The 21457-nt window shown below is 45.7% G+C and overlaps 1 protein-coding gene across 1 annotated transcript; it reads right to left on the bottom strand.

Annotated features, from left to right (window-relative positions):
* Positions 1–6256: 6256 nt before the first annotated feature.
* On the bottom strand, positions 6257–20827 carry LOC139220099 (SUN domain-containing protein 1-like). Its single transcript, XM_070852169.1, has 19 exons — positions 20734–20827; positions 19866–20024; positions 19497–19696; positions 19249–19275; positions 18366–18608; positions 16344–16484; positions 15369–15449; positions 14316–14423; positions 11168–11394; positions 10302–10529; positions 9351–9449; positions 9192–9262; positions 8655–8799; positions 7994–8290; positions 7689–7773; positions 7201–7316; positions 6884–7051; positions 6715–6807; positions 6257–6433 (listed from the first exon to the last, which is right to left on the bottom strand). Exons 1-19 carry the CDS (start codon positions 20784–20786, stop codon positions 6317–6319), a joined length of 2658 nt encoding a protein of 885 aa, XP_070708270.1. The 5' UTR covers positions 20787–20827; the 3' UTR covers positions 6257–6316.
* Between the last annotated feature and the right edge of the window lie 630 nt (positions 20828–21457).

Here is a 21457-nt window from a genome sequence, read left to right as displayed (position 1 = left end):
CGTGGCTCCCTGCTGAAATCAGAAGGAAAAATGTGACACAAAACTATCAGAGCAGCAACAGAAGCTCTGATCGGCCGACACAAGCTAGTTGCTCAGTTCAAACCATCATTACACATTAAAGTCTCCTACTAATTACAAATAACATCATCTACAAGACTCCAGAAAATACAGTGAACACAATGTACTATCTACTACTGCACCACTGGTGTTAACCTCTTATGGACCGTAAACAAAGTCCTGCTCCCGACGGGATGAGAAATCAACGGTGAGACTCATTTCATAATTTCCCCATGAATCATACACGTGTCAACAAGACATGCTGGTTGAAACAACTGTCGCTGATTTGCTTAACTGTGTGTGACAGATAATCTGATCACAGATAGTTTACCGATCTGAACAGGTAGACCGTGTTTCTTTTCCAGGAAGTTTGCTACAACTCTAATCTCTCTTTACATCTGTGGAAACTAAATCGGAAGCTGTAACAGGAACAGAAGAACTTTACACTTCGATCAACAGAGACGATTTCCAGAAGTCCGAAAACAGGGAGATAAAACGTGTTGCTGATGCCGCACTTCCCTATGTTCTACGTAGGGTATGATCTGATGAATGAGATGAGCCCTGATTGGTCAGATGAGATAACGCGACAGAGAGAGGAGCAAATCAGCGGTGGACACGCTCAGAGCCAGCTCTCGCCATCTTGGTGCCCCCACCGCACTTTGCCTTTCCTTACCTCCTGGGCTTCCGTAGCGCCTCCCTTCTATCCCTCACAATGCCGCTCCTGGAGGGTGGGAGCTTCCTGTCTGGGATGTGGAGCCCAAAGGTTGCTGGACGTTGTGGCTGCTGGAGCTTCGTCTCTCATCTCCACCTTAATGCGGATTGCATATTACATTTGTTATATTTTCAATTCTGACTGAAAATACAAATACAGGGTTCACTAAAAGTTAGGGATATTCGACTTTCAGGTGAAATTTATGGAAAATGTAAAAAGTGAATGCTACAGTGATATTATATCATGAAAGTAGGACATTTAAGTAGAAGCATGCACTGGTAGTTTCTTCATCTTAAACAATTTATTGAAAGAAAATCTAACAACAGTGGAGGGTAAACGAGGGTAAACGTAAAATTGGGACGTGGCCAAAGGACGTCCACTCCTCTCCTTTCTGTGACTCTTCCAGTCTCTGTATCACTGTTCCAACCTCCTGATGACACTCTGTGACCCTCTAAGCTCAGTGAACACCTCCGTCTGAGGACTTCCTGTTTGAAGCCTCCAGTGTTGAGGTGCTGCTGATCAACTGTTAGGTGTCGTCTTGGTCTCATGATGTCAGAATGTGAACAGCAGGATGAGGAGGACTGTTTAAATACCAATTCTAACTGAAGCAGGAAATGTATTGGTGGTGGTTCATCCTGAAAGCCGAATATCCCTAACTTTTTGTGAGTAGTGTAAAATCAGATGTGTGACTGACCTGCTGGTTCTGAACTGGTGCCTGGCAGCTTCTGCACCAGATCCTTCCTGTTCATCTTCTCTAAAATATTCTTGGTCACCTTCAGAGCTCCATCAAGTGTGTAGGCCTTCACCATCAGATCCACCGTGTCCCATACATTTTCCCTCAACAGTTGGCGCTCGTTGATGGGCTCGTACTCATCCAGGACATCAGACCTCGTCAGAAACCACAGGAATACCTTGAATTCATCGTCTCTTAAATCTTGCAGAACTCTGTAAAGCTCCACTGACCCCATCGTGGCTCCCTGCTGAAATCAGAAGGAAAAATGTGACACCAAACTATCAGAGCAGCAACATCATCTACAAGACTCCAGAAAATACAGTGAACACAATCTACTATCTACTACTGCACCACTGGTGTTAACCTCTTATGGACCACATAAATATGAATCAAACAAAGTCCTGCTCAAACTGACGGGATGAGAAAACAACGTTGAGACATAATTTCCGATAAATTATTCATTCATTCATTCAATGTATTTGTATAGCCCAATATCACAGCAGAGTGTCTCATAGTGCTCTACAGAGTTCACTGAATAAACAAGTGTAAGCGAACAAACAATCTAATAAAGAGTCCAGCAGTCGATGAGGCCAATGGATCAGTCCGGTGGATCAGTCCGAGGCATCACCTGCCCTTTATGACCCTCCTTCTTTGGGAAGGAAAAACTCAAAACACCCAGTGGGAAAAGAGAAACCTCCGGGAGCACCACAGTGAAGGAGAGATCCAGCTCCCAAGGACGGACAGGCTGTAGCCTGGACAGACGCACATCCATTGGCTGATGGAGAACCACATCAGACCAGGACCAGGATCCACAGGAACCAGAGAACCACATCAGCAGAACCGGGACCAGGATCCACAGGAACCAGAGAACCACATTGTTAGAAACTTTTTCGTCCGGTTCTTATATTGGCAGCTCAAGAACTCAACGGAGGTTTTCAGTCTGGTCTCACAAGCAGTTTATTCTGGTCACAGGTAAAGTACTCGCAGCGCTGGACTCATGATCGGACCCTGAGGGGCCGGTCAGAGGAGCCCCCTCTGGTGTGTGTGTCCCTCTGGTGTGTCCTGTCCTGTTCTGTTCCCAAACATCTCATGTTTAAATGCTTGTTGGATATCATAAAGTACGTAACCATTTCTGATTAACTGTTTAGGTTCGTGCGTCACAGATAGCACGTTCCTGTAGTGATGTTATGGTAATCTAACAGTTGGATGTTGGTTACAAGGCGTGTATCTATAATCAAACTTCAGAATATGTTTTGCACAACAAAAGCACTACAATCAAGGTCTGTCTGGTCCATTCTGGAGGTCAGACTGACATATTCTGTTCACTCTCATGAGGAGAGAGTAACTTTATTTGAGAAGGCCTGAAACATTCTATGGTCATATTAGATTCTAATTCAACAACATCAGCAGGACCAGGACCAGGTTCCATAGGAACCAACAGGTTATACAATTTTTAACAAGACATGCTGGTTGTAAAAACTGTGAAGATATTCTGATCACACATAGTGTACAGGTCTGAACAGGTAGACTGTGTTTCTTTTCCAGGAAGTTGGCTACAACTCTAATCTCTCTTTACATCTGTGGAAACTACATCAGAAGCTGTAACAGGAACAGAAGAACTTTGACTTACACTTCGATCAACAGAGATGACTTCCAGAAGTCCGAAAACAGGGAGATAAAACAGTGAAAATGTCGTTCAAAGGTTCTTCCTGTCTATGAAGGATGAGCTGCAGTGAGTTGGCTGAGTAGATAGAGAGAGAGGACCCAATCAGCAGTGGATCCCTCCAGCCAAAACACTACTTTATCCCAGTGATCCGGACAGATTATATAGAAGTTGGGCAGGCTGAGTAGACAAAGAGAGGTCAATGGAGGGAGGAGAGAGAGAGGAGCCAATCAGCAGGTGAGGAACAGATGATGAGACTGATAGTAAAGTAGTGAATATGGAAATTAAACTGTAACTTAACTCCTGTTACAGCATAGTGTTGAGTTAGAATCTAATATGACCATAGAAGGTTTCAGGCCTAATAAAGTTACTCTCTCCTCATGAGAGTGAACAGAATATGTCAATCTGACCTCCAGAATGTACCAGACAGACCTTGATTGTAGTGCTTTTGTTGTGCAAAACATATTCTGAAGTTAGATTATAGATACACGCCTTGCAACCAACATCCAACTGTTAGATTACCATAACATCACTACAGGAACCTGCTGTCTGTGACGCACCAACCTAAACAGTTAATCAGAAATGGTTACGTACTTTATGATATCCAACAAGCATTTAAACATGAGATGTCTGGAAACAGAACAGAGACAGGACAGGACACACCAGAGGGGGCTCCTCTGACCGGCCCCTCGGGGTCCGTCATGAGCCAAACGCTGCGAGTACTTTACCTGTGACCTGTGACCAGAATAAACTGCTTGTGAGACCAGACTGAAAACCTCTGTTGAGTTCTTGAGCTGCCAATATAAGAACCTAACAATAGTGGTTCATGTACAAACAGCTGCTCTCACTGTAGCCGGCTGCATGATGGCGGAGAGGACGAGGAGCCGAGGAGTCAGAGCAGCAAACTAAACAGAGGCCTTTCAGCATCATTAAGAATATCCAGGTAGCTGATTTCTGGAAGTGAAAGAAAGATTTAGTCATTTCCAGCATTAGTTAAGTTATTTTTCAAAGTGTAACTGGTGGTCATGTGTAATTTTAGCAGACTGATTAAATATAGACTCTCCAGACATAGAAAAGTCATTGAAATAAGTCTGAATGAGTTTTACTGGAACTGAAAAAGATACCAACATAAAGAAGGTCTGTTCGAGGACACCGACCTGTGATGGGTCACCATCATGTCCAAAGACATCCAGCTGGCCTGAAGCATCCGGAGAGAGAGCGTAGACTGACTCCTGGTAACAGAACAGGAACCACAACAACCACAAACACCCTGAAAGAGCTGTGTTCATTTAAACTCATGTACAAAACAGGGCCAGACTAAAAGTGGTTCAAAAAAACCATGTATGAAGCGGAACCCACAGAACAACGTTCCCCCGCCCGGGTTAGGGATTCCGGGGCCTCCTTCTGGAGCCAGACCTGGGAGGGGAGCCCAGGGTGAGAGGTGCCAGGTAGGTGTGTGGATACTCACGTGTCCCCGGCTGAGCACCGCTACGTTGGAGTTCTTCCCGGTGAACAAGAGGGTCGCCTCTATGTGACTACAGGTTGCTGGGGGGGAGGCTCTGACTTCTTGGAGGCTCTGGATGGGATCCTTCCATCTGGGGACTCCATAGTTCTACTAAGAGACTTCAACACTCACATGGGCAATGATGGAGAAACCTGGAGGGAGGAACGGCCTGCTTGATCTGATCCAGAGTGGTGCTTTGCTATTGGACTTCTGTGCTAGACATGGTTTGGCCACAACCAACACCTCCACCCACCTCCATCAGCCTCCAGCAGCAGGGCACCGGGGAGGAGGCAGCAGGTGAGTCCGGAGGACGGAGGGACGCTGCACGGACCAGAGGTAACGATACGGGGGGGGAGACCAACAGAGAGGGTGGCTTCATCTACTGCTGCTCCTCTTCATGATGGAGGCCAACAACCAGGAAGCCGCTGCTGCCCCCTGCTGGTGAACACAGGATATTATTATTATTATCTGACAGATTTATATCTCAAAGTAATGAGAGAATTATGAAAGACATCTCAAAACAATCCAAACAGACAGAACTGTAAACTCTTCTCAAAGTAAAGTTTTCTAGACAATCTGTCAGTAAATATCCTCTTCAGAAAAAAACATTCACTCTTTATGTCCAGACTGAAATCACAAAAATATTTTATGTAAAAAACAGAAACAAAAAGTCTTCCATTAACCTGAAGACAGAAATAAAGTTTCCTCTGAGTTATTATTTAAAGTTACATCAGCAGACACTTTGGAAACCAGCTGGTGCGTTCAGGGACCTTCTGAACTCTGGTGATCAACACTGACTTCTGTTTGAACAGATGTATTTGAGAGTTGAGTTCCCATTTACATTTGCCTTCTTGTTTTTGCTTGTAGTTGTTCGCCGTGCTGTGAAGAGATCTTCTCCTCGGGCCGTTTTAATGGAGGTGTAGAGGTGCTCTTTGCAAAGATGACTACAGAGTTAATCAGTTTTAGTGTCAAAGTCTTTTTGTTACCGTGCCTCCATCACGGATCAATGAGGGAACACAGAGGACAGTTTATTCTGAAAAGATTTAGTTAAATTTGTCGACTGAAGCTTCACATTATCTTCCATGACGGTGAATTAGGGCCGTTGTAGGTTTAAAAACAAAAAACAATACAATGGCAGCGAGAGGGGTTTAAAATGTGATTCTATTGAGACCAGACTGAATTTTGTTTCCCTTCATTTACATTAAAATCACCGCCAGCAGTCGACTGCAGCGACCAAGAACAGTTTCAGCACACGGAGATAAAAATAAGAACTTTATTATTAAACTCACAGCTGCATCACTGCAGTAATGAACCCCATAAATAGAAAAATGGGCTAAAACATAAAGGACCTTTAACGCAGTATATACAAAACAACACTGATATAAAAATATTAACAATTGACAGAAAAAATTATAAATCACATCGAAGCTGTCGGTGTGTCCTTTTTCCACAGGAAAAAGACGACACTCACATTTGGTCCAAAAGGAAGGAAGTTAATGTGAGTTTATAGTCTCTGTAGAGCACAGCTAGCAGCAGCTAACAGCTAGCAGCAGCTAACAGCTAGCAGCCTCATTGGACAGACTCGCTGATGTGCGCCTCAATGCCGTTTGTGTATTAAAACGATCTGGTGTCGTCTCTGCGGCGCCCTCAGTCCTCTGCAGGCGTCCCGTGCACTCTGAAGCGGTACATGCAGGTGTACTCCTCGTGGCCCCAGTTGGACAACACCTGTACCTCGATGACCTGGAAGGCTCCGTCGTTCTCCACCTGTCCGTGACAAAGAGAAGACGGGACGTGAAAGTAGAGTGTCGTCAGCGTATTGGCAGATGTTTTTAAAATATTAGATTTAAGACTCTAAGTCCTCACTGCCTTTTCTTAAAGAGGAGACTGTTAGTGTGGCTCCAGGAGTCAAAGCATGTCATTTAAACACTGTGGTCCATTTTCTTTCCACCATTTGCTGAAACAAACAGCGGTGAAAACATCATCACGGGTTAACCCTAACCCTGGTCTGAGGACAGGTGTCCTGTGCGCAGGTGTTATCCACTCACAGTGACGGAGAAGGTCTGCAGAGCTTCTCCATACTCGTCGTAGGTGAAGCTGCCCAGCAGCTTCTGTCTCTCCAGACCGTCGTCATCCAGACCCTGAAACAAACACTGTTCAGTATCCAACAGAAAGACGCTGTTTGGACGTTTAGTTTCTGGCAGGTCTCCGTCTTACGTAGACGCTGAAGTCCCGGGGGGCGCTGCGCAGCGTCCCGCTGGGTGCCAGAGCTCTGGGGATGTGCTCCAGGGAGAAGGAGGTGGGCAGGATCCTCATGGAGAGGCGGATCACCAGGAAGCCTGTGGAGCCTCTGAAGGCCCAACAGTTTCCAGGATGGACGTCCGGCTGCAGGAGGTCAATCAATCAATTCAATATATTTACTTTTCTCTGTAGTGCAGCACGTGTGAAGGTGTGTGTGTGTTACCTGGATCACAGGGGTGTGTGTGTGTGTGTGTGTGTGTGTTACCTGGATCACAGGTGTGTGTGTGTGTTACCTGGATCACAGCTCGAGGGGACTGAGAGAAGTACCAGAGAGGAACTCCGAACAGACTGAGCAGAGCCGCCTTCGTCTCGTACGTCTCTGAGCAGCGAGTGCTCAGGATGCTGCCCCCTGCAGGACGCCCACAGACACACACCTGTCAGGTACCACTGACCTGCTTCAAGCTGGTGATTCACTAAACACGGTTCGACAATAAGGCCTGCCCTCTTACACGGGGGAAATAAAGGGTCCCGTTAGTGCAGTAGGTGGTCACCACTTGAGCACCACGTGTGGATTCATCCGCCGCTGACAATAGTCCCCAATGAACACATTTCACTACCGTTACTAATTACTGAGTGTTTTTTAAAGTCTGAACCAATGAGCTCACAGCTGAGAGCCACAGGCAGGAAGGACAAACAGCTGTCGGTTCGACTATAATAAAGATATAGAATAAGAACCAAGAGTCACATTAGCGTGAACGTAGCGGGGCGGTTCATCTCTGACCTCCAGACTCCAGAGCGTAGTCGGCCAGGCCGGTTCGGTCCTGAGAGAACAGGCGCAGAGCGTTCTTCACGATCTCCTGGACGTCCTGGAAGAGACGAGCGGGGAGACGCTGATAAAACCGAACACGATATGAACCAGACGGCCTCATAACTCGGCTGTGAATTCAAAGCCGTATTAGAAACGTCTTCTTAGCAAAGTATGAAGGGTCGAACATGTCCTCAGTCCCCCAATCTTCTCCACTAGTATGACAGACAGTTGGGAGTCTCACTAACTGACCTCCTGTCCCCCGCCTCCCCTCCCCTCACCTCCTGGGTCACGGCGGCCCCGGCAGCCCCGGCGGCGTGCAGCACGGCCTCTCTGACCGCCTCCTCGCTGCGGCGCTGCTCCAGCTGCCGGCTGACGTTCTGCAGGATGCTGAGCTCCAGGGAGGCCAGCGACGCCTGCAGGTCGGCCCCGCTGACGTAGCGCTGCGACAGCCACTGGAGGAGCGACTCCGGGAGGCCGGCGGCGTCTCCGGGGGCCCCGCCGCCCACCGCCAGCTGGTTACCGAAGACCAGGGTCCGAACCTCCTCACGGACCTGAGCGGAAACCTGCTCTGAAATCTGACCGAGGACACAGGGAGAGGTTTAGAGTCTAGAAATGACTCTTTAAATATTACTGACCACAAATAGGTATAAAATCACAACTGTTTTCTTAAAATATTAAAATTTTCGTACAATATTATGACTTTAAATATTACGTCTTTATTTTCATAAAGGTTCGACTTAATTCATATTTCAAGTAAAGTCATATTTCTACAACAGACTGAATTTTATGTGAATCATTTGCAATATTACAGGAATAAAGTTGTAATTTTTAGAATAAAGCCCTTTTTTTCATAATATTACAACTTTATTCTCATTAAATAATGACTATTATATTCTATTCTTTCTACTTTGTGGCTAACGAGGGCGTCTTCTCTCTCACCGCCTGCTGGATTGTGTCGAGTCGTCGGCAGCCGTCCCGATGCGCAGACAGACCCTCAACGTCCCGCCTGACGTCCTCCAGAGACGCCTCCAACCGCGCAACCTCTTCCAGCAAGGCATCATGGGACTGACGGTCCGCGCCAACACTGGAGGAAGTTACAAGACAACTATACTCAGTTCACACAGTGAGGACTGAAGACAGGGAAGAGAGTTCAACAGTTATGCTGTTCATATACCTAAAGGAGGTCAAAGCCACCAGACTCCATTAAGAAAAACAGTCATTTAACCATGCAGAACATGGCAGTTTGCTGTGCTACTGCTGCCTCCATCAACGCACTAACACGTTAAGTTGGATCTGAACTAACCATTAAAAACCCCAAAGTCACACAACAACATAAAAACCTAATCGATCAACACAGTGGCAGCCCTGCAAACGCTTTGTGTTCTGAGGGGCAAAATTACCATTTTTGTCAATGGAGTCTGGTGGCTTTGATCTGACAATGGAGAAGGACCAGAGGATGAGGAGGATGAAGGTTACCTGACAGCAACTGGAAGCGTCGCAGGTGAAGGTGAGACTGTTGCAGCGGCTTCTTGTCTCTGCTGCACCTCCTGTACAGCAGTTAAAACAGCAGCGACAGTAAAAATCAGACGAAGACGCAGCAGAAACGACGTCAGAAGTGTTTCTCTGATCTCGTACCTCCGTTCTGGCAGCCAGCGTCTGCAGCCGCCGCTCCAGCCGCTCCAGACGGGACGCTCGGCTCCGCTGCTGCCGCCGCCACACGTCCTGCTGCCGAGTCTACAGACACACACACACACAGAGGAAACACACACTAACAAGTGAAGTCCAGACGACGTTCAATACCAGTTAGTTATGAGGAATAATGTTTCTGCTAATAAATGAAGGATAAATAGTTTAAAGGAGAATTCTGGTGTTTTAAACAACCCTGAGTCATGTTTGTTAGTAAAAGTGTCCAGTAGATCACCTCAGCTGATTACAACTACGAAATATTCTGACTTTCTTCTCAGAATTACAACTTTATTCTTTTTACTTTCCTGTAAATCACTTTTTCAAATTTACTTTGATAAAATTATGATTATTCTTATATTATTCATTTTCTTGAAATATGATTCAAAATATTACGACTTTATTCACATAAAATTATGTCGATTCTGATAAAACAACTAGAAACATGACGAATTTATTCTCATAAAATTACGATTTTATTTAATACTATGACTTTTTTCCTGTAATACAACTTTATAACAACTAATATTGTCCTTGAAATCTGAGAAATAAAAAAATAATTCTTGTAAAGTTACGACTTTTTCCTGAAATATTAAAATTTTCACGTTATAAAACGACTTAATTTACATAAATAAATCTAGTAATATGAATTTTTACTTGAAACGATTCTCAGTAATATCACAGCTTTCTCATAAAGTGACTTTAAAACAAAGTCGTAACATTACAAGAATAAAGTTATGACTTTAAATATTCCACCTTTATTCTCATAAAACTACACCTTTAACCTTTTGTGATATTACGACTTGTTGATGACACCTCCCTCTCCTGTGGCCCCTGATTCTCTAATCTTGGACTGATTGTTCTCCCCAGAGGGGGGGTCCCCGTCTCAGTCAGACGTCTCACCTGTCGCTCCTCCTCCAGTCGTGTCCTGAGCTGCTCCAGCCTCTGGTCCAGCACGCCGCTCAGCCAGGGCTCTTCGCCGTCGCCGCTCTGAGCGGAGACCAGCTGCTGCTGGAGGTCGGCGTACAGCCGGAGCACCTCCCCGTGTCTCTGCTCCGCCCGCCGCCCTCCGGCCTCCACGTGCTCCCACAGCGCCGTCAGACTCTGCTCCAGACGAACGAGCCTCGCAGACTCATCAGACCCGTCCTGTGGAGCATCATAAACCTTTTATTTATAAAGAGGTCAGACAGCTTTTATACACTTCGATCAATAAGGAGACGGATTCAAAACAAATCAATTCAATTACAGTTTGGGCTTCAATAATCCACCTGCAGCTTTAGGAGGCGGACTGAACCCTTTCAGACTGATCTGGCAGCGTGACTTTACCTCCTCAGTCCATTTGATTGTGTTATTTTGTTGTTTTAAAAGGGTTAGTTCAGATATTTAAGTGGTGTTGTATGGAGGTATTTCTCCAGTCAGTGTTACCTACAGCAGATCAAAGCCACCAGACTCCACTGACAAAAACAGTAACTTAACCCCCCAGAAGATGGGAGTTTTCTGTGATACTGCCGCCTCCATCAGTGAACTAACATGTTAGTTTGTGGTGATTGTGTGACTTTGGGGTTTTAAATGATGAGTTTGGATCCAAACTAACTGGTCAAGGCAGCAGCAGCAGCACAGTGAACTCCCGTGTTCTGCGTGGGAAAATTACTGTTTTTGTCAGTGGAGTCTGGTGTCTTAGATCTACTGCAGAGAAGGATCTCAGACAACACTTCAGATAATACGGACTGTCCCTTTAAAATCCGTCCGGACCAGGGCGGGCTCAGTACCTCCTCTCCTGCCGGGGGTTCAGCTGGGGCAGGTCGACTGTAGATGGGCTCCTCGTAGGGCTGCAGTTCCCTCGACGGCTCCTCCGCAGCGCTCTCTGCCGATCGGCTGTGGGAGGACGTGTGGCTGTAGAGGAAGGACAGACCGGGGACGCCACAGAGCGCCGGCCTCCACTCCGTGATGGCCGGAAGAGCAGACCGCAGACCAGTCGGGCCGAACCAGCAGAGGCCTGAGAGGAAAAGTGGAGTGAAAAAGGTCCGTGTCAGACTCAAAGTCAGATTCAAGGTTCATTTCCACAGTCACATCACGATGGCTTATTTATCTAAAAAGTGAATCACAGTGATATTCAGATGACAGCAGAGCGATAGGAGCCCGTTAACGACTTCAGTCAGCGCCTCACGTTCATGTTTCTCTTATTGGTCGGGCTGCTGACAGTCTTACAAACTCTGGTCATTTTTCACCGTCCATGAAATTAACTTCTCTTTTCCTCTGATCGTCTGTATCGATGTCGCAAAAAGAGAAGTTATTCACTGATGTATCAGATTCACACAAACACACACTTAAGACCTTAAGTCCAAAGACCGACTTCGCAGTTAGGACCAGGATTAGTAAAGACCAGCTGGTACCACCGAACAACCAAACACTGAACAAGACGATGTTAGAAGGACACACAGAGACGACATGAAACCTACTGAAGAAGAGGAGCAGGAGAGGAAGGAGAGCGAGGACGAGGCGGAGAGGAGACCTGCAGGAGACAAAACACGTCGGGTTAAAAACAACAATAAAGGAAACAAAACTGAGCTCCTTTCATCACCTCAGAGTCAAACGCTGCTGAAAACAACATGGCTTCTCAAACTTTAACGTTTTAAATGTTCTTTTTTTAGTCTTTTTCACACCTTTAGCATCTCAAAGTTAAAATGTCAAATACACCTGCAGCCTTCAGATTCAGATTCAGATCACCACCCTGATAAAAACCCAACTAAAGAGGAAAAACAGAAGAATTTAAACTTGCCGAATCAGGAGGAAACTGCTGGTCATGTGACGCCTCCATCGACTGAGCCACATGTACACATCACCTGCTGTTTTACCTAAACACACACACTTAAATATTCAGTTAAATGATCACATGATTAGTTGAAGCCGATCACCAGCTGAGGAGGCTGCAGGTCAGCAAGAAGGAAAAAGAAGAGTTTTATTGTGTGTAATGAAGCGTTTGGGTTTCACACACACATGCAGGACGTCACGCTGGGCTCTAAAATACACTCACACGTCTCGTTTTAATCGACCAACAGTCAAAATCAATACATGACAAAGAAAACCACTGAATCCAGACACCTGAGAGGCTCCAACCATCAGAGTTTGCTTCCAAAATGACCAAAAATTATTCAGTTATCAGAAAAGTCAGTGGTTAATTTGGTGTTAAAATAGATTAATAACAGACACGCTGCCCTGATTAGAGGAGTAAACTCTTAACAAGCTTCACAGCTTTTTGAGCACAAACCTGAGAACTATATCTTTAAAATAATTTATGTGCGTTACAGCTCGTCAACTCTTGACTAAAGCCGCCATCTTGGTCTCGCCTCAATAGGAATTCTTTCGAGTTTATTTTTAAAGAAAATAATGTTTCCTCTCACCTTTTAAAACATATTTTTATCTTGAGTTTGCATTAAAAACTGACATTTGGGATCTTAAGGAGAATATTCTGCTTTTGAATGATGAAAAGTTTTTAAAATCTGAGTGAGGATTCGACAGAAAACATCCCAAATTAAACTTTCCTGCCCGTCAGCGTGGATAAATCAGACCACAAACATCCGTATATGAAATGCAGAGATATAAACCACTGCCCTCGTGGATCCTGTGATCATTTACATGAGTCAATATCAAATGCAAATTCACTGGAGAGTCAAACAGACAGAAGAAGAAGAAGAAGAAGAAGAGCAGCACCGAGGTCAAATCATCTCATGATGAAGAAGAAAGAAAGAACAAGAGAGAAATCCAACACGGAGCTGCGACACAAACATGCTGCCAGACGGACAGAAGAGCTTCACTCGAACAAACAAGCAGAGATCCGGCGGTGACCTGCAGAGCGTCCGGTGCTCCATAAAGAGGAAAACATTTTCCTGGTCAGAGGCCAAAGTGCTGCAGCGGCACTGAGAGTCAGCTGAACGAGGCGGGACGCTGAGGAGGCAATATTACCATCATTAACAATAATTAAAGGAGAGATCAGAAGCACTAAAGACGACGGCTTTGTTCAGACCGACGGCCAAAATCCCTTTTAACAAATCCAGACAGATTTTACAAAGTCAAAGTGGTGACTGCTGTGATGTTGTTACCACAGCAACCACCTGGTTGGAGAAACACGTCCGGTTTACCTGCAGTCTAAACAAAGACCAGAAAACTAAATGAGAACTGGAGGCTTGTTGCTACAGGAAGTGAAATCGGAGTAGATTATGTCCTGAGGTTTGTTGTGTCTTTGGATAGGCGTCTGTGTTCCACCAGCTTTGTGAGGACATGAGCTCAGAGGGCTTTACCTTAAGGTAAAGGTTTAGTTTGAGGGAAGGGTTTGGGGCACCAAGTCACCGTCCTCATAACTTTAGAAAGACTCCTTTAACTCTTTATACGTTCACATCGCAGCCAAACTACATCTGGAAAACATTCTTCAGTGGTTCAGTAATTTAACCCTTTCATGCAGAGGGGTCACTGCAGTGTGCAGCTCTTCAAAAGCTGTTTTCTTGCATATGCATCAGTTTTGATGGTGCAGCTGCACATCAGCCGCTACAGTGAAGCTGCTGCATCATCTCATCCACTCAGAGTGAAACCAAGATGGCCGACAGACAGCCTGAAACACCAAGATGCTCATTTTCTTCTGTTCAAACCTTCTAGAAAAAGAAACCTTTGCAGGTAAGAAACATATGGAGCCATCAAGTAACATCTGAGGAATCTAATCACATGTCCACTGAATTGTACATCATGCATCAGTAGCTAGATTTAAACTACTGGACATGTAAAAATATCTTTATAAAATTTGTTAAAATCTTGTTTTTCAGCCTAAAGATGAATAAAAACACTTCCTGACTGAGGTTATCATAACTCATGCATGAAAGGGTTAACCTGTAAAAACAGCAGCGCTCCACGTCAGCCCCAACAAACAGGAAGCCACTGAGGACCACGAGGATGAGGAGGATGAAGACGAGGACGAGCGTTGTTTCTCCTGACAGTCGTCACCTGTTGGCGTCAGCAGCGCAGGAGTGTGTTTAGCTGACGGACACACGACACAAGGCAGGAAACATTTAGACGGAGGCGACACAAAGCTCCACGTGAAGAAGTCTGCTGTGTTTTCTTATCGTCAATAAATCTCATGTTCAGGTTTGACCAGAGCCAAATCGACATCAGCGTATGAAGTGGATGACATCATGTGACCTCTGAGCCCTTCGATTCCTCCTGAAGACCTAAAGCTTTCTGAACTCCTCACATCTACAGATTCATGTTTAAACCAGTGAACAGCTGCTTCAATCAAACAGGAGGAACAAGGACTATTTTCAGCCGTGGATGAATCCTCGTGTGGGGCTGTAGTGGTGATGAAGGAAGCCGTCAGAGCAGCAGCGAGGCGACAGAGAAGCTCAGAGGAGGAACAGCTGATGCATTCAGTGTTGATTTGAGTCTGAACAGGAGATTTATTGACAAATGCAGAATATAGAACCTGATTTAATGCTGCGTTCACACAGACTGACAACATGGGGAAACAAAAAGATAAATAAACAAACACACATTACGTTTAAAATGATCAAACAGGTTGTAATAAAACAGAAGTTTCCTTTTTCCACAGACAGAGAAGTTTACACGGCAGTAAAACAGTAAAACAGTTTGCCAGGATGCTTTAAAATCCTGAGAAGTTTGAGGCTCAGAGGGTTTTTATAGTCTGTCCTTAGTTTGTTTCCTATTTCGGTGTAGATTATGTTTCTTATTATTATATAATCTGATGAAGTGGTTGTAAATTGATATTTTCTATGTTTTTATCTCTTTAGTCTTAATTAATTAGCAGCAGGCCCAGGTGTTGTTTGAAGAAACACTTTTTCTTTTACGTTAACCATCTTTGCTGCAGCTGAACTGGTGTTTTCCTCTAAATTAACATGTCAAATAGATCAAATCAGTGCGAGTCCTCCCCCAGTGATGGACAAAGACAATAAGTGTCCAATAACTCACACAGAGATCTGTTGGGACGCAGCTCCTTCTGGTTCGACGTGGTCTCCCTCAGGTTCATGGCTCCACAGCGACCAGATCGAGCTGCAAGACAGAGGAAACACAGTCAGAGACGTTCACGCCGACCGCGTCCTCCGAGCCGAGGAGCGGCACCGACCGCAGCACGGGGGACATTTGCATGTCGCCAAGGCAACAGGTAAAGTGAAGAGGTGCAGCCCATTTGTTTGGGAGGGGAAAAGCCCGGCAGGTGAGCAGCGAGAGGTCAGGAAACAAAAACAAGATCCAAATCTGAGTCAAAACAATTACAACTATTCATTCTTCTGATTCAGAGCATCATGGGAAAATAAATATAAACACCCATGGACTCAAACAGCGTGTTCACCATCAGATTACAGCCAGTTCACCTTAAAGGATTAAAGGTTGTACATGTCCACAGAGGGTCAGGGGGCCCTGAGGGGGGTCTGGGGGCTGTTAAGGAGGTTTAGTGGTCACAGAAAAAGGTTTAGGGATCATGTATGTTGTTCTAAAAGTCCTTTAAAACTACCAAAGGGATCCATGGAACCTTGTAGTGTTGCTTTTTTTTGTTTAATGGTCACAGAAAAAGGGGCTAGAGATCCTGTATGTAGCTCCAGAGATCCTCTTGGTAGTTTTTGTAAACAGGTTCAGTAGGTAGTGTTCCTCCAGGAGGTTCTAGCTGTTCTATGGGTTCTACAGGTGATTGAGATTTAAGGGGTCTTATAAGGTGGTTCTAGGAGTCACTAGAAGACGTCCAGGAGCTGATGAGTGAGGAAGAAATGGGACTGACCTCCCCTCTGTGGAAGAAGAACTGTTTAAAACATGAACTCAGCTGAAACAGGAAGTGACTGTGATGTTCTGAAGAGGAAAAACAGCCTGTGCAGGTAAGTCATGTTCAGGTGTTAGTTAGTGGACAGGTTCGCTCCCACACCTCCTAGAAACAGAGACTGTTGCAGTCAGTACCTCCGTGTGTGTTATCGGCCTGCGGGAGCTCTGAGGCCGGCCCCCGACACACCTGCCAGGTGTGTGTCAGCACTGAGGCGCAGCAGGCTGCGGCTCTCCTGACAAACAGCACACAGGAGTCCAACCACAGCTGCAGCACATCTGGAAGAGCCGAGAGCCAAACGTCAGCACACACACACACACAGAACAGAGTCCCAGACACCTCAGGGTGTGACGACAGGTGAGTCTGACGGAGACTCAGAGGAAGAGGGGATTTACAAACACAGAACATGCAGGCAGAGCCACAGAGGAGGAGGAGACGACACCGTGCAGGTGAGGGGACGGTGAGGAGATGCAGCAGGGCAGGAAGTCACCTCCAGGGTCCCTGAGGTTAGTTATTGTTGCTCTGAACCATCCAGACCTCTCAGCTGTTCTCTGTCCAAAGAGTCACAACTACACCTGAGAGGCAGCGTTCAGTGTGACTTCAACTGAAGCTCCTTTAAATCCAGACCGACGACCTTCATTAATAAAGTATTTGATTTAATGAGAGGCAGTGTGTGTGTGTGTGTGTGTGTGTGTGTACGTGTGTACTCGTTTGTTTTCCATCGTCTCTATTTAAATGTCTGTTTTCACTTTGTCACAAAGCTTCTAAAGTCTCTGTAAAAGTTTATGTGTCGACTACATTTCAACAAAAAGTCAATTCAATTACAGCCAAAACTATTCAGAAGACCTTGTTCGGACTAATTAGTGCTAAATTAGTTTCAAAGTAAAAGACTCAACAGGTGAGGAGTTAAAAAGCCGACATCAGCTGCTACTTGCGAAACACATCACTCTCAAATTGTTAGAGGAAGAGCGGCATTGTGGGTAATATAGGTGCAGGGTTTGGACAAGAAAGACGATGATTATTCTGACGGCTTGAATCATTTTCTAAAAGTTTCTCAGACTCTGAGCTTTTAATGAAACATTTAAATTGATCAGTTTATAATGTTTCACAATATTAGCTCATAATCTGGTTTGTTTAAATACTGAAAAATAAAAGTCTTCAGGGTTTGTATTGATCCGATTGGTTCTTAAGCTAATTTGTTGAGACTCAAAGCTCCCTGCAGGTTCCTGCTGCGGCTCACTGAGCTGTGAGGTGGTTTCCTGCCCGGCGGACACACAGACTGGTGGCCTCGGTCTGCTACCTGTCACATCCTGGTGTTTGTGCAGCATCAGGTGATGCTGCAGCAGAGCGAGCAGGGCGACCACACGGGCCGCCGCCCCGCGCCACACGGACGCCAGCACGCCTGCTGAGGAGGAGGAGGAGGAGGAGAGCTACGTTAGAGACGGACAGCTGATCCTGTAACAGAGAGATAACGTCTGGGTTTCCTGCAGTGAAGGAAGGACCACGGGGGGAGGAGCTCCTCCGTCACCACACAAACACTCCTCTGTACAAAAGAAAAGCTTATTTTCATTAAAAAAAAGTGTTTAAAAGGGTTGAAGTAAAGACATTTGTATTACTTTGTGCTGTCAATGAACTAAAATCACTGGACGCCAAAGATCCACATAAACGCACCACCTAAAACCTGTAGACTGGGAAAGGTGCATTCAAGTGCCGCTGAAATAATCTGAAAAATGAGTTTCCCTAACAGAGACATATTCTTGTGTTTGGGGGTCCTACTAGAATATGTTTACATGCTGTAATGTACAAAAAACACATTTGTGTCATGCTGCTCTTTCAGAGCTCTGTTATTTATCAGCATTAATACCCGACAACGTCAGGTAAAGTTATATTTTGAATATTGAAAAAGACAGACGATCCCAGGAGCACCTGAATGCACCATAACTACACTCAGTCAGACACCTGAACAACCTCTACATCTTCCTCCTCGTCCTCTTTTCTGTTGGTGTTCAGCAAAACTGCATCACAGCCAACAGCAGAGGACCGGAGCCGTGGTCCCGCTCTTCCTCCTCCTCACCAGGTGAGTCTACCTGTCAAACCGGCTTTTATGTTTCTTCCCTTCTAGTGAGCCGAGTCAACATGTAGATGAAAAGTAAAATCACCTGCTGTGCGGCTCTTGCGGCTCCGGTCTCTGTAGTAGATGGTGGATGTTTCCGGGGCTCCAGGCTCCGTGGAGGAGGAGGTGGTGTACGTGGGGACGGACTCCTTCCCGTCTGAGGGCAGCTCACAGTCTTCACAGTAAACCCTGCTGAGCGTCCGGACCGGGTGTTTGGCACAGCGGCCGTCAGAGCCAATGAGAGTGCTGTCTGCCAGCATGGTGCTCTGCTCCGCTATGATGGTGCTCTCTGCGCCAGAGACACAAACTCAAGACGATCAACTTGTTGATTCATCAAATAATCGACCAAGAGGAAAAAAAAAAACAAAAAACCTCTAGTTTAAGTTTAACCTCATTTTAAACCTGGGCCATATTTGTTTAACCAGCCACCAGACTCCATTGAAAAAAACTGCAATTTTATTGAGCCCAAAACAGGAGCTGCCTCCATCAGTTTTCTTTTTGTGTTATTGTGTCACTTTGTGAGAAACACAATTTGTGTTGATCTGAACTAATCCTTCAAAAAACACCAAAACACACTGACTGATGGAGGCAGCAGCAGACCAGCAGCTCCTGTGTTCTGTGAGCTAAAATCCCTTTCTTAGTGAATGTAGTCTGGTGTGTGTGCAGAAAGCGATAGAACGGCTGTTTGTGGTTAAACCAAAAGGATCCTCCAGGATCTCTGTAGGGATCCTTTCCATAATAGTACGAGTAAAAGTAGAAGAAAGAAGCCGAAGGAGGGAAGAGGGGGATCATGAGAATCTACAAGTTAGAGCAGTGATGGTCACTGTGGGGCGACTTTTATTCCTACTTATTTTTTTATTTAATGAATAAATTAATAATTTATCCACTGTCTGTGTTCATTTATTGAACGAGGTGTTGTGTGAACTGACCTTTGGGATCGATGTCCTGGTCCAAACCTGGAACACCAGAGGAGGAAGATCACCGTCAGCGCTCACACCAAACTCCATTCAAGTTTTGCACGTTTTAACGTTCTACGTCCCAACATGTGCCCCTCCACAATAAAAGTATTTTCATGGTCAGTTTGGACTGAAACTACAAAAGTCCCTCTGAGAGACGATGACTGTGCTGAAGAGGAGGAAGAGGAGGAGTTACAGAGGAGGAGGAGGAGTCGTCGTACCCCAGAAGGTGTCGACCAGCGTGCTCTCCTGTATGGAGGACTCGTCCAGCAGAGAGGAGAGCAGCGAGGCGTCGGAGGCCACGCTGTGGAGGCTGCTGCTGAGGAGCGACGGACCGGCCGCTTTACGAGGAGTGTCGACGAGGAGGTGAGACTCCGAGCAGGAGACAGAGTGCTGCTGGGAGCGACGAGACATCACCGACCTGAGGAGGGAGGGGGAAGAAGAGGGACAAGGATGGAGGGGAACGGGAGAAAAAGGAGGAAGGAGCAAAGATACAGGAAGAACAGAGAGGTGGAGGAGAAAGAGGAGGTGCATTAGGAGTGTGCCTGGTGCGACAGCAGACAGCAGCAGGCGTGTACCTGAACACTCACCTGGTGCTCCTCCAGCCGGCTCCTCCCACGCTGAAGGAGGCGCTGCTGCGCGGCAGGTTGCGGTCCAGCAGGCCGTCATCGAGCCGCAAGCTGCGTCTGGGCATGGCCGCCGTCTGCTGCTCCTTCTCCGAGTCCCACGGCGCCGAGGAGTAACTGGAGCTGAGGAGGAAGAGGAGTTACTTTAAGATCCATCTGGGTCATTTTCAGTGGACGCTGAAGCCGGATGCTGTGAATAAGATGCTCCTTATTTGTGCAGAACCTGCCTGAGAATCTTGCTGTTTTTAGGGTTCCTTCAGTGACAACAGGAGCTGTTTCTGTTGGTTCAGCTCATTGTCGTCAACTCTATCTGACTACAAACACACCAGACTACATTCACAAAAACAGTGATTTTAGCTCACAGAACACCGGAGCTGCTGGTCTGCTGCTGCCTCCATCAGTCAGTGTGTTTGTGTTGATCTGAACAAACCTTTAAAAACACCACAGTCACACAATAACACAAACAAACTAACTGATGGAGGCAGCAGCAGACCAGCAGCTCCTGTGTTCTGTGAGCTAAAATTACTGTTTTTATGAATGTAGTCTGGTGGTTTTAAAATGAGCACTATAACGGCTGTTTGTGGTTAAACAAGAAGGATCTTAATCTTTACCAATAAAGAAAAAAAAAAAAAAACTGTGTTAAAGGACGTGAAGCTGCCTGCAGCTGACAGTAACGATAACTCAGTATTTACCGATATATTGATCAGTCAGCAGCAGCAGGCCGTCTGATTACAGGTACAGGTAATCCCTGTAACCTTATCTGACACACAGAGCCAACACGACCTACATTCACAGCACTAAAACCACAGAAGAAGAAGGTGTTGATACACACAGATCAGTCCAGCCCCAACTCTGCAGGTCCACGTCCTCGTCACAGACGCTCATCCCAGGGAGCAGAGGCACAGCGGACACACATCTCACACACACACACACACACAACTACACACACAGTATGAGAACACACACACACACACACACACAGTATGAAAACACACACACACACACAGTATGAAAACACACACGGTGGGGAGTGTGGCAGCTACAGCACAGTTCAAGTGCACCTTAAACCTGCTTAGCACTTCCTGTTAGAGCTGTAGGTCAGTGAGCTGCTTAGCCCCGCCCACACACACACACACACACACACACACACACACACACACACACACTAGGTCTTCATTTCAAAATAAGAGCGCGCTGTAATTTAGGATGAGTTAGATCGACCCTTTAAATTTACTCTTGATAAGAAAAATAAAAACAATTTCATGATTAAAAAAAAAGTCTGATTGCAGCTTCTTAAATGTGAATCTGTGACATTAAACTGATGATCTTTGGGACACTAGAGGACGTTATCATGGGCTCTGGGACACACAGAAGGACATTCTTCATCATTTTATGGACCAAATAACTAATCAATGACATCATCAATAGAAAATTATCCCCATATTCAGTGACTCCTGGGAGGGAACAGCTCAATATTTACAATTTCTTATTGAAATGGATTCTTAGCCCATTTGAGGAGCTCTTCATAACTCGGTATTGGACCTGGGGGAGACATT

The sequence above is a fragment of the Pempheris klunzingeri genome, chromosome 20, assembly GCF_042242105.1.
Source record: "Pempheris klunzingeri isolate RE-2024b chromosome 20, fPemKlu1.hap1, whole genome shotgun sequence".
Taxonomy (NCBI): Eukaryota; Metazoa; Chordata; class Actinopteri; order Acropomatiformes; family Pempheridae; genus Pempheris; species Pempheris klunzingeri.
Note: the sequence above shows the minus strand (reverse complement) of the source record. Positions and strands in the feature narration are given on the sequence as shown.